The 12,790-nt window shown below is 34.3% G+C and overlaps 2 protein-coding genes across 2 annotated transcripts; one reads left to right on the plus strand and one right to left on the minus strand.

The window, feature by feature from the left end:
* Positions 1–1,510: 1,510 nt before the first annotated feature.
* LOC114174432 (uncharacterized) lies at positions 1,511–3,613 on the plus strand. Its single transcript, XM_028059275.2, has 3 exons — positions 1,511–2,305; positions 2,401–2,499; positions 3,413–3,613. The coding sequence occupies exons 1-3, from the start codon at positions 1,511–1,513 to the stop codon at positions 3,611–3,613; spliced, it is 1,095 nt and encodes a 364-aa protein (XP_027915076.2).
* A 5,008-nt stretch (positions 3,614–8,621) lies between these two features.
* Positions 8,622–11,597, minus strand: LOC114174033 (nucleusenvelope protein). The gene is made up of 4 exons (XM_028058771.2): positions 11,447–11,597; positions 10,332–10,619; positions 9,614–9,874; positions 8,622–9,203 (listed from the first exon to the last, which is right to left on the minus strand). Exons 2-4 carry the CDS (start codon positions 10,572–10,574, stop codon positions 8,793–8,795), a joined length of 915 nt encoding a protein of 304 aa, XP_027914572.1. The 5' UTR covers positions 10,575–10,619; positions 11,447–11,597; the 3' UTR covers positions 8,622–8,792.
* Positions 11,598–12,790: the final 1,193 nt, after the last annotated feature.

The raw sequence follows: 12,790 nt of genomic DNA on the forward strand, positions 1-12,790 counted from the left end.
CATGCGCTTTCAAAACGTCTAGTTTTCGTCCTTATTTTTGGATGGCGTTAAAAACCTGCTTGCGTGGCAAACGGTGTTCCACATCAGTTGCAGATCTTTTGACACTTGTGCAGAGACATCATTGACACGTGCCTTAGGAATTTTTTTTATCTAATTACAATAAGTGAAACACACGTTTTTAGGCTACCGTGATTTTGGCTTTGGAGGGTAAATTGTACTGGCGACCAGAGCTTTCCACAGCAATTCACGACCACCACTATGCGGTGTAGCAATGAACTAAAATCGCGACGGAGAGATTGTTTGGGGTTACAGCGAAATGGGGTTTTGCTTCTTTAACTCAGTAATTGTGTTCGAAGCACGTGAAAGGTTGGAAAGACGACTTAATCGCGTGGTGACATTTTCTGCTGAAGACGAAGGTATGTTTCGCTTCTTTTAGGGTTTCAATTCGTTTACTGTGTGGTTCATTTTAGAGTTTGAAATCATTGGATGGATTCGGGATTTTCATTTAGGGTGACGAAGTTAGGGTTTATGTTTTTGTAGAGAATGTCTTTCTCAGTTGCGTTTTTCCACATGGTAAAATTTGAGTCATTTAGGGGGAGATTTTTGCGTTACAAGGGAGGGGAAGAACACATTTTCCACGGATTGGATCCTGATAGGTGGTCTTATTTCGAGGTGTTATCTATATTGAAGGAGGAATTCAAATACGATGGGACAATAAAGTTGTGGTGGAAGCCGAAGAAAGGTCGAATGGATAGGGATTTAAGTCCTTTTGTATCAGACAATGGTGCACTACAATTTTGTGCGTATGCCAAAAAAATAAAGAAGAGGTCCAGATTTATGTAGAGCATGTGGTTAGTGTAGCACAACCTATTGAGTTTATTGAATGGACATAGAATGCAGGTGATGCTGGTGGTGAAGAGGGTCCTAATGTTAATTCTATGGTGGTGGTGGTGGTGGCTAGTGTTGAATGTGAGGATGTTGGGAAGGGCGATGCAAGAGTGGAGGATGTGGATATTGTAAAAGAAGTTGGGGTTGTTGATAAAGGGGATGCGATAGTGGAGAATGCATGTATTCTTGAAGAAGTTCAGGTTGATGACAAAAGGGATGCAATAGTGGAGGATGGAAGAGTGGATGATGAGAATTGTGTTGGTAAAAATAGGGATGTTGAGAATGCTAAGGCTCGTGGTGTGGAACAGTAGAATGATGTGGATGATATTGGTGTTGAAGAGTTGGACGAAATTGAAGAAGAACGTCATAGAGACGAAGATAATGGTTTTGGATCCACTAACACATTACACAGAAACATCACACAACTACTTGAAAGGTGGAAAAAAATTTTAAAGAAAGGAGAAGAAAGCCTTTGGGCAGTTCTGATATAGGTGCTTTTGAAACAGATGCAATAGGTCAGAATCATGACATAGATGCCACATATAGCATTGATGAATTAGATAGTGATGTTGAATGTGAATGAGAGCTTGTGCACAAGTATGCCACTTTTCAAAGTGAAGATATGGGAAAGGACTTTAAATTCAAAGTGGGGATGGAGTTCTCCTCGCTTAAGGAGTTTAAACAAGTTGTTAAGAAGTATTATATACTAAATGGAAGAGAGATCATGTTTGTTAAGAATGATGACATAAGAGTTAAGGTAGTTTGTCAGAAGAAATGTGGATTTGTGATTTTGTGTAGTAAAGTAGGAGGAAGTCATACATTTAGGGTCAATACTTTGGTTGATGGTCATAGTTGTGACAGAGTACTTAGGAATCAAAACGCAAATAAATATTGGGTTTCTAAAGTGGTTGTTGAGAAATTTAGAAATGTAGGCAAGATAACTGCAAATGAGATCATTGATGACATCAAGAAGACCTATAGTGTGGGGATCACTTTGTGGACAACAATCAAAGGAAGACAGATGGCCATGGATGTCATAGAGGGTGATGGGCAGAAACAACATACCTTACTTTATGACTACGTAACAGAGTTGAAAAGGGTGTTTGCTAGAACAACAGTCAAAATTAAAGTGAATCAACCACAACCAACTTTGCAGCCACATTTTGGGGCTTTTTACATGTGCTTGGAAGGTTGCAAGGAAGGTTTCATAAATGGTTACAAACCATTCGTTGGTGTTGATGGGTGCCACTTGAAAAGTAGTTATGGAGGGCAATTATTAGTGGCTATTGCAAGGGACCCAAATGACCAGTATTTTCCTCTGGCTTTGGCGGTGGTGGAAAATGAGTGCAAGGAGAGCAGGAGATGGTTTATGAGTCTATTGCTGGATGACATTGAGGATGTGCAATCCAATCAGTGGGTGTTCATTTCTGACCAGCAAAAGATATACTTCATGTAACTTTCTTTCTGTTTATTTGCATGTTATTTCCAACATTGTTTTGTGATTCTCTGCAGGGACTAATGCAAGTATTTGATGAAATTCTTCATGGAGTTGAACACAGATTTTGCCTAAGACATTTATACAACAACTACAAGAAAAAATTTGGTGGAGGAGTAATGATACGCAAACTGATGATGGGAGCTGCCAAAGCAACATACTACCAAGCATAGGAATCCAAAATGAAGGAATTAAAGAAGATTAATGTTGCAGCATATGAGTGATTAGTAGCTATTCCACGCCAATCATGGTGCAAGCTTGCATTTAGTGTATATCGTAGGTGTGATGTGCTTATGAATAACTTGTCAGAATCATTTAATAGCACAATTCTGTTAGCTAGGGATAAACCTATAATTACTATGATGGAATGGATAAGGTGCTATTTAATGAGTAGATTTTCACACCTAAGAGAAAGGTTTGTTGCATATTCTGGTGTTGTTTTTCCTAAACCAAATAAAAGGCTAGATAGGAAAGTTGAAAAAAGTGGGAACTGGATTGTTGTTTTGACTAGGGATGTTGTTCTTTAAGTGACCCACGGATTTACAATGGAGAAATTTTTTGTTGATCTTGGAAATTGTAGTTGTTCATGTTATTTTTGGGAATTAGTAGGAATACCTTACAAACATGTCATTGCTACAATAAATTACAAATTAGAACAACCTCAAGACTATGTCCACCATTATTATAAGAGAGAGGTTTACGAAGCTTGCTATGGGCCAAAAATTGCACCCATCAATGGAAACGAATTATGCCCAAGAAAAAATTCAACACCTCTACTTCCTCCATTATTTAAGGCACCTCCAAGGAGGACAAAAAAATTAAGAAGAAGGAAGGCAGATGAAAACGTGAGTCCCTCTAAAGCAGGGAGGAAACCATTGAAGATGAAGTGCAACAAATGTAACCAATATGGACATAATAGGAGGTTATAGAGCTGGAAAAACACAAGCACAAAAACTGAAATTTTAACAATCAAATTAAACATTACTTACAATTACATTGTACCTAATGAATATTGCATATTCGTGATAGGGGAAAAAGAACCAGAAAAAGAACAAAAATGTTGCAAGTGAAAGTTCCAATGCATATGGAATTAGAACCAACAAGAGGTTGAGATCTTCCATAACCACCACATCACAACCATCAACTAGCAAGGGAGGAAGGAGATCTAAGAAAGCTGCAACAGCCACAATAGTGTTAGGGTCACAAGCCAGTACCAACAATGCCTCATGACAGCCAATGTGACCTACTTTAGGAGCTGTGCTATTTTGGGAGCTGTGTTATTTTGGGATTTTTTTAATATTGAATGCTATTGGAATGAGACTTTTTATTTCGGGAAGATGTGTTATTTTTGTTGTACCAAACTTTGAATCAGGCTTTTTATTCAACTTTAGGAGACCACTTGTTATCTTTATCACCAATACATGATATTGAACCATTGTAATGTTTATAGACCGCTTGATATGTTAATGGAGCAACTTTTATATTTATGTCATCTTGGTAATTTAATATGTTGTGTGTTGAATATCTATATCATATTGAACCACTTAATAGATGTTTTGTGTTGAATATTACAAAACAGGTTATGGACCACTTAATAATGGATGACTTCATGCCAAAATTTAAAACAAATATATGCCAAAATTTGACACAATTATATGCCAGAGGGAATCATAAAAACTCCAAATGGACTCATAAGGAACTGGTCACTAACATGCTGCCAAGTCTCGCTTCAAATGCCAATGTTTTAACCATTTATATGTCATGTTTTTTACAATTAACCACAAACTGATAACAAATAAGACTTTCATGGAATGGACTGATAACACCCACAAAACTAACATCTTAATTCAGCACCATTCATTACAGAGTAAACATGAACAAACTAAATGTTATAATTGTTTTACCCTCCAAAGCCAAAATTACCATAGCCTAAAAACTGATGTAGAACGTCGTTTGCCACGCAAGCAAGTTTTTAACGCCATACAAAAATAAGGACGAAAACCAGACGTTTTGAAATCGTGAGGACCAAACAATGACCAAGTTTCGAGCAGGAACCATTTCCAAAATCAGCTAAAACTACAGGGACTAAAAACATATTTTTCCCTTATTATTATTAATTATGGAATATGTGTATTATAAGTTTTTGGTGATAAGTGCTTTGATTAGAAACTTCATATAGAAAGTCTTGATATGCATCTACATTTAAGCTTCTGACTTTGACTAAAAGGGAAACAATTCACAAAAAGATTACATATAAAAAAGTTAATCATTGTCACATTTGTTTCATAAAATACATTGTTGTCATAAGATAATTATTTTTTGATCATTTGAAATACAAAATCTTTCTACACTTAGATTTTAACGTTGAAGATATAGTTTTGTATAATTGAAACACCTTTCATATATATCTTTGGAAAACATTTGTTGTTATGACTTGTTTACGCAAAATAGAGATTTAAATAAATATAGCAAGTATATGAACATATAAGCATATAAAGAATATTATATTCTTTATATTAAGTCTAATGATATCATTGGATGGTTAGTGGTCCTTCAATTAGCACAAAACATACATAAAAATGTTCAAATAACAAGCAAATATTTACACAAGTAATTCAGACATGAAGTTTGTTATCATCAAAACTCATAAAGAGTCTATTGGGATTAGATTGTCTAGATGGACTATGCATGTTATCCCTAGTTATTGAGCATCTGGTTACCAACCAACTACCCAAGCCAAACCTCAACAGTCACATTTTTCATAGCCATTAGGGATGGCAAAAAAATTTATACCTATGAATCGCTTGTTAATAGGATGGATATGGGTATCAATGTATCAAACACCTAGATACATGCTACTCGCTAATAATTGTTAGTGAATTTTATTTAAGTATTTTTATAAAAATCAAGTGATCAAAACAATGTTATTAGTGAAAGAAATATTAATCACTGTAGAATTGCTAAAAAGTTAACTTCATATAATTGTATGTTTTTTTATTTATACATGAAATTGAATTTATTTTTAAAAAAGATAAATGTTTTAAAATTTATATTTTGGTACAACTCATTTAAATTTTTGTGTGTGTGCTCATTTACACATATGAAATTGAAGTTAATTTTCAAAAGGAATGAATTTTTAAAATTTATATTTTAGCATAACTAATTTAAATTTGTGTGTGTGTGGGTGGGTGTGGGTTAGTGAGAGGTGTGGATGGATATGCGTGTGGGTGTAAGGGTGGCAATATGGGCTTGACCCAGTGTACTAGCCTGCAAGCCCACCAAAAAGAATTCAAGGCGGGCTAGGACATTGAGCATGCTAGCCCGTAGAAGCTAATCTGTAAAAGCCCATAGCCTGCGCAGGCCGACCCATTAGCCTGCCCACATAAGAAAAAAACTTGCACTTGTGTATATCAGTTACTTTCCTTTTAGACTTCTGCATGAACATTCCAAATTCTTGTATGATTGGAAAAGACAAGCGTTATGTATGTTTGAATGTGCTAAAATTTAAATAATACATCGTGTATGTCAAAGTACGAATATGAATATAATGAAAATGTTGAATTATCGATTTATCATCTAACTTTTCAAAGTCTTTGCTTAATTTTATGAACTTGTTCAAGTTTCCCAATTTGTTGAACATTGAAAGATTTATCATCATAAGAATTAAAAAAAAAAGGAGAGCGGGTCGTGAGCCCGTACTTATGCAGGGCGGGCCAAAATTTTCAGCTCGTGTTGAAAAGACGGGGCGGGCCATCCCGACCCGCATTTTGCGTATGTTTATGTTTGTTTGTGTGTGTGTGTGCATGTGTGTGTGTTTATTTATTTGTGTATGTGTTTTTTTTTGTAGTGTGTTTATATGTCTTTATCTATGTGTGTGTGTATATGTTTTTTGTGTGTCTAAGTCTTCGTGTGTGTTAGTGTGTATATGCTTTTGTGTTTGGGTCAATGTATGTGTATGTGTCTTTGTTGTGTTTGTATTTTGTGTTTTTGTGTAAAAGTGTCGCGTGTGTGTGTGTCTATGTGTGTGTGTGTGTGTCTGTGTGCGTGTTTGTGTGTGTGTGTGTGTGTGTCTGTGTGCGTGTTTGTGTCTGTGTTTGTGTGTGTGTGTGTGTCTATGTGTTTGTGTTTGTGTATGTGTGTCTGTGTGTGTGTGTTTGTGTGTTTGTGTCTGTGTATTTGTGTGTTTGTGCGTGTGTGTTTGTCTATGTGTGTGTATGTGTCTGTGTGTGTGTTTTTGTTTGTGTGTGTGTCTTTGTGTGTGTATGTTTGTGTGTCTGTTTGTGTGTGTGTGTGTGTGTGTTTGTGTGTTTGTTTGTGTGTCTGTGTGTCTGTGTGTGTATGCATGTGTGTGTGTGTATGTGTTTGTCTGTATGTGTCTTTGTATGTGTGTGTGTGTGTGTGTGTCTGTCTTTGTGTTTTTGTTTGTGTGTGTTTTTAATGTTTGTGTGTCTAGGGTGTGTGGGTGTGTCAAAAACATCTATACTAACAATAATCATTCATTTACGATGTAATGTGCTTAATGGGAAAAGGTTTTATATAAAAGTATATATCTTACAATGTTCATATTAGAGCATAAAAAAAATCATATGAAATGTGATATTGTGGTTTTGTGAATTGTTCTTTCAAAGAGAAGTCTAAAGCTCTGTTGTACCCAAACCTTCCATATCAAGCTTCCAAACAGGGTACACTAAGGGAGACAATGCTAAATCAATGTGGTTGACTAAATTATTCATAGAAGACCATATCATAACAAATGTGATGTAGCGATGGAAATCTTCAAATGCCAATATAAAGGAATCAAGTTGAAGAAGAACATGAGATAAGACTAATTACTCAAGTATTATACTACCTTCTAGTATTCTTTAGCTTCTAAGTGTTCTTTGTGGGTGAGTGCAACATCTCTAATACTTCACTTTATGAAGTAATCCAGTGAGTTTAAATTGTCCTTTCTTTGAGAGTTTTCTTGTTAGATGTTTTGAGGTCTTAATCCCAAGAGGAGATTAAGACTTGATAATTAGGAGTGATTTGTATGTTTATTTGTAACTAAGAGTGATTTGTGTATTTGTAATCAATTTGATTAGTAAAACCTTTTTAGGAGTTGTCTCAAAAGAGAATTAGACTTAATCTATGTCTTAAAGTGAATCAAGATAAGATTGTTTTATGTTGTTTTTGTATTACTTATTCTCTAAAGAGTCTAATCTAATTATTTGCAAGAAGAATCTAAGACTATTCAACCTCCTTTTCTAGTTTCATGTATCCCACACAAAAATAACTAATTTCATATATCCCCACTTTTATTTAGAAGATTATTAATAAGTATAAAATAAAAAAAGGAAAGATTAATAATAAGTAGTTAATTTAACCTCTTTAGTTAAAGATAATGATAAAAAAAGTTAAATTTTATGGTGTTAATCGGAGTTAGCTTATGACACTTAGTAATTTTTACAACCTTTTATAGAAGATGCTAAGAATTTTTAGAAATTTCTAAAAATATTATTTGCTTAAGAAAAATAATTTACAATATTTTTTTAAACTAAAAATATTATTTGCTTAAGAAAAAGAATTTACAATATTCTTTTAAATATTCTAAAACAGGTCACTTGAAATAAATATTTAATTTCAACTCTCTTTTAAAATAACTTTTACAAATAATATTTCTATTCTACATAACAAAAATGGAAAGAAGAGTGAACTCAACAGCTCAATTACAGAAAACAAACTCGAATAAGCAAATTAGATGTTAATTAGAAGATGAAAATAAAAATAGTTGGGAAAAATGTTATTTTTTAAGTTAAAATTTAAAATTTGAATTAAAAACATGATAGTTTGAGTGGAGACTCAATCTTAAAGTGTTACGTTGAGAAAAGTTTTCACGCATTGCATATATTACCTAACTCTACTTATACGTTATTTTGTATTGTGAACTTCTCATATTTTTAACTTATTCATCTATTTTAAATACTTAGTATTAGTAACCATAATAATTTGAAGATACTAGGTCTAGTAAGAAGCTTTGTACAACCAAACCTATACTTCAATTTCTAGCGTGATGCTGAAAGAAGATAAATATCCAGAAAGAATCTACAGCACAAGGGAATAACGAAACAATTATATGAATCCTAATAACCACTACCTGCGTTTTAACTGGTGCAAATTACTGCATTTTGTATAGTTTATAACAATTGGCTATAACTACTAAACAAGTGGTGGTTCTATTGAGAAAAATTAGCACAAAGAATGACAATGAAATGAGCTCCATAATATTTATAGAGAAACAACTTCAGTTCATACAAAGCCTAAATGCAAAAAGGGTAACACACTAATAAAACCAGGATGATACAACGTTTACAGAGTTTCATTAAACTTGGGGCAAAATAGCTGAAAGGGAGCCACACTGAATAATCTGGAGTCAGGGAAAATTTATTTCATAGTCATCTTCTTTCTCGTAGTTGTTGTTGACATTTTCGTCGTCCTCGTCATAGTCCGATTCCAAGTAATACCTAACATGATCATCTGATTGTAGTCCCAAGTGATCCCTCATGGCCATGGCTTCATCTGACCCTGATAATAAGTAATTTTTAAGGGCTTCCCGGTAATCATCCGGGTCGTACCACCAAGTTGGGGTACTCAGAATGGCCTCCTCCAACCAAAACTCGTCGTCCTCATCTTCCTCTTCTTTCGGTGCCGTCAGGGTATTGTAGATTACACCACATTGATACATGGCATTCTTCAGTCGAACACTCTGAGGTCCACCGAATAGATACCTGATATAGTCTCTGGCTAGCTTTGTGATTTCCTCCCCAGTGATGATATAAATGTACTGCAAAAAGCATATGTAAGAAGTGAGGAATGGCATGTCCTATTAACTCCTAATCATTTTTCATGTACTAGGTGACTCTATACTATCAGAAGTTTGCATATGGACATCTAGTGCAAACTTAAAAAAAAGCCTCCTACACTCTCAAGTACTTCTGCAATTACCTACTTCTATCATTACTTTGCATCATACACCAGTTCAACTTGTAAGTCTTCTTTCATTGATAATACACAACACAATATGATTTTCTCTTTCCTCATGTTACTCCCACCTAAACTTCACCTTCCTGTTTTCATAATCTGCATTTTCACACCCAATAAAAACTAATACTTAAGAGTTGAGCTAAATGAAAATTAATTTATCAATTTATTTGTGCACACATCACATGACACGTCAAAAGAGAGAGTGAGTACCAGAAATATAAAGCCAAGGGTCGCTAAAAACACTTGGAGATTTTCTTCTAACATCCCAGAAAGGCTTTCATCCTCTGAATCACCAGAGCCATCAGGACCACTACCACCACTGTTGCCGCCTCCTCCTGGTGGTTTCTCTCCCCCGTCACCACCACTGTCATAATAATCACCCTTTTCAATTTGCCGTCGTAATACATCCTCTATTGAATTTTGACCCTTGAATTTTCCTATAGCTTTCTCAATAGATTTCCACGGGGAATTCTGATAACATTTATAATGTCAGTAAAATGTAGGAATATCCTAATCAATACACACACACACACACACACACATATAGAGTAGTTCTGGTTCATTTCCCACAGATTCATGATAGAAAAAATTAATGACAATTTTGGGCTTCAGATGCATTGAAACGAAAAGAGTTGCTTCTAGTCCATTCTATTCTAAATGGTTGGTCTACTGCTGAAAATATTTTTGAGGAAACAAAGCATCCTGCAGCTTAGCTTCATCATTTCCTAACACAATTCTTTAACTAAAATAGCAAGTTGCAGTAACTTGATCGAGGATTTCTCTTCGTCAGAAAGATTATGTACCCCAACTCCCTGATTACACTCCATCATTTCATATGGAAACTATATGCATGTTTGCATTAAACCTTAACATGTTATGACATTCAAACACAACAAACTAAAGCGAAAGTCAAAATAACGTGCAATACCTCATCATCATTTCCCATCATCCCTTGTTCACCAGCTAAGCAAATATGCAGAGGTTTCCGAGATTGTGAAATAGGCCGACATTTCAAGCCAAACGATTGTCTTGCTCTTAGAGTGAGTAGAACACAAGAGCAAGGACCAAAACTCTTTGGTAAACCGTATGGTTTTGAATGAAGCTTGTGCAACTGAGATATATTTTTCACAGAAATCCAGGGCTGGCATGCAGTAACTTGTGCAATGTTCATTTTTGTCAAACAGCTCAGCTACCCCCAAGTTTCAAACATTACATTCTACAATTTCACATAATCAAGCTTCAATTCAAATTGGTTCAGTCAAAAATTTTAAACACTAGTTATGACTACTAAACATGCAACAAGAGACATAATGACACGGCTCCAGCATCATTTTCTTGAAAAATTTGCAAAACCTTCACTGTCAACTTCAACAGCTTACCAGCTCCCATAACCAAAACCTCACAGAAAAAGAACATATGAAAATAGTCATTACATAACGGCCCTTTCCCCCCAAATAGGACCCAGAAAACAATTAACATCAGTTAGGGTTTAAAACGAGTTTAGAATGTATACCAAATCAAGCTAAAATTGAAAAATAAATCCCTTCCACTAACACTTTTTCTTTTCGAAACGTGATTATTAAAACAAAATCCTCAAGTGTAAGCCCATAGACACTAGTATTTCACTTAATCAAGCTTCATTCAAATTGCTTCAGTCAATTTTTTAAAAACTAGCTACCACACTTCTAAACATGCAACAAGAGACACAATGACATACCTCCAGCATCATTTTCTTCAAAAATGTATAAAAAAATAAAGCCCAAATCTGAAAAACAAAATTCCTTCCACTAACACTTTCATTTCATAAAGTGATTATTAAAAGAAAACAAATCCCCAAGTGAAATATGTGGAACTAGTTTTCTGATAAATGAATAAGATAGGCAACATGGTAACACGCATGTTTAGCACCAACAATCAAAATTCTTAAACCCCAAAAACAACATCAACTCAAGACAACTACTTCTCCACAAAAAAAAAAAAAGGTAAATAAATGGAAGAACAGAGGAAGGAAACGTGTCTTGAAGGAATGAAAGAAATCGTTACCTCTGTAGCGAAGCATCTGATGGCACACGCTGCTGGCTTTGTCTTCTCGTCTCATCCACTGATACTAAACAACGCATTGTCGTTTGGACAAGGTGAGTGCCGTCGTTTTGTACTGGGTCAAAGGATAATTTACCCAAGTAGATCATGGGCTGACGAGACCAAGGCCTTGGGGTTTGCTTTCTACACCCCTATCGGTATGTGAAAGATAAAATTGCCCCTAAACCAAGCTATATCATCTTGGAGTTGTATGAAAGGTATGTGATTTTTTCTTATTGTGCAAAATTTTGGAAAATATTATTTGGGAATTTTTTAAATTGTGTAAGATGAAATGACATGATATAGAGATGATTATAGTTCGTTGGTCGGTCTATCAATTTGTTCAAAATAAAATTAGTCACGTTAATATTTTTAACTTATCTATCCATTTTGTTTAATTCGTCTAACTCTCTAAATTAGAAAGGACAAAAACAGGACAACGCTAGTCTTCTAGTCCACTTTTTCTTATTAAATTAAAATTTTTATATTCTTTTAAGGATATAAATATACAATAATATTGTAACTTAAATTATTAACACTTATAAACTAAGTTTCAATTATTAGTTATAATAAAATTATTTAATATATAAATGTAATAATTATTTTAATTTATTCAATTATAAACATTAATTAATCAATTAAAAGCTTAATATTTATATAATTAAATATGTTTTTAATATGTGCGTGCTAGTCCACCTTTAAACAAGATGAGTTACAAATTCTAACTAGTTTTGTTGTAGCAGATCAGTCCAATTCAACCCGTTTTTTGTGGACTAAACCAAAACAGGTCAAACTGACCCGTTTTGTTACTCCCTACATGTAGATGTGTGTGTGCGTGCTGGTCCACCCTTAAACAAGATGAGTTACAAATTCTAGCTAGTTTTGTTGTAGCATATCAGTCTCCATTTTTGTGGACTAAACCAAAACAGGTCGGACTGGCCCGTTTTGTTACTCCCTACATGTAGATATGATTGCCTTTTTAATAATAATGACTTCCAATTTCAAAAGTCATTTATTTATATGTAATTGATGGATTGTGCAAACAAGAATAAATTTTTAGATTTGAACTAGTACACGTTAGATAAAACATCAAAAATTTTTAGATAAAACACAATAGAACACATTACATCATGTTTATATACATTAGACTAAACATCAAAAACTTTTAAATCAACTTTTATCGTTAAAGTCTACCTTCGCTTTCACTTGTAAACTCATCTTCTCACACCATTATAGTGATCATTACAAAAGAAGAACAGAAGCAAAACACCAAAATAAAAATAGTAAGCTAATGATAATTTAAAACTT

This window comes from Vigna unguiculata, chromosome 2 (assembly GCF_037176805.1).
Source record: "Vigna unguiculata cultivar grain cowpea cultivar isolate G323 ecotype 2 chromosome 2, ASM3717680v1, whole genome shotgun sequence".
NCBI classification, from domain to species: Eukaryota; Viridiplantae; Streptophyta; class Magnoliopsida; order Fabales; family Fabaceae; genus Vigna; species Vigna unguiculata.

Coding starts and splice junctions, on each gene's coding strand:
- LOC114174033 (XM_028058771.2), bottom strand. CDS start 10,574: ATGAACATTGCACAAGTTACTGCATGCCAGCCCTGGATTTCTGTGAAA. Junction 9,875..10,331: donor TGATGGGAAATGATGATGAG/GTATTGCACGTT, acceptor AAATGTTATCAG/AATTCCCCGTGGAAATCTAT. Junction 9,204..9,613: donor CCCTTGGCTTTATATTTCTG/GTACTCACTCTC, acceptor TGCTTTTTGCAG/TACATTTATATCATCACTGG.
- LOC114174432 (XM_028059275.2), top strand. CDS start 1,511: ATGGGAAAGGACTTTAAATTCAAAGTGGGGATGGAGTTCTCCTCGCTT. Junction 2,306..2,400: donor ATGTGCAATCCAATCAGTGG/GTGTTCATTTCT, acceptor GATTCTCTGCAG/GGACTAATGCAAGTATTTGA. Junction 2,500..3,412: donor AGAAAAAATTTGGTGGAGGA/GTAATGATACGC, acceptor TATTCGTGATAG/GGGAAAAAGAACCAGAAAAA.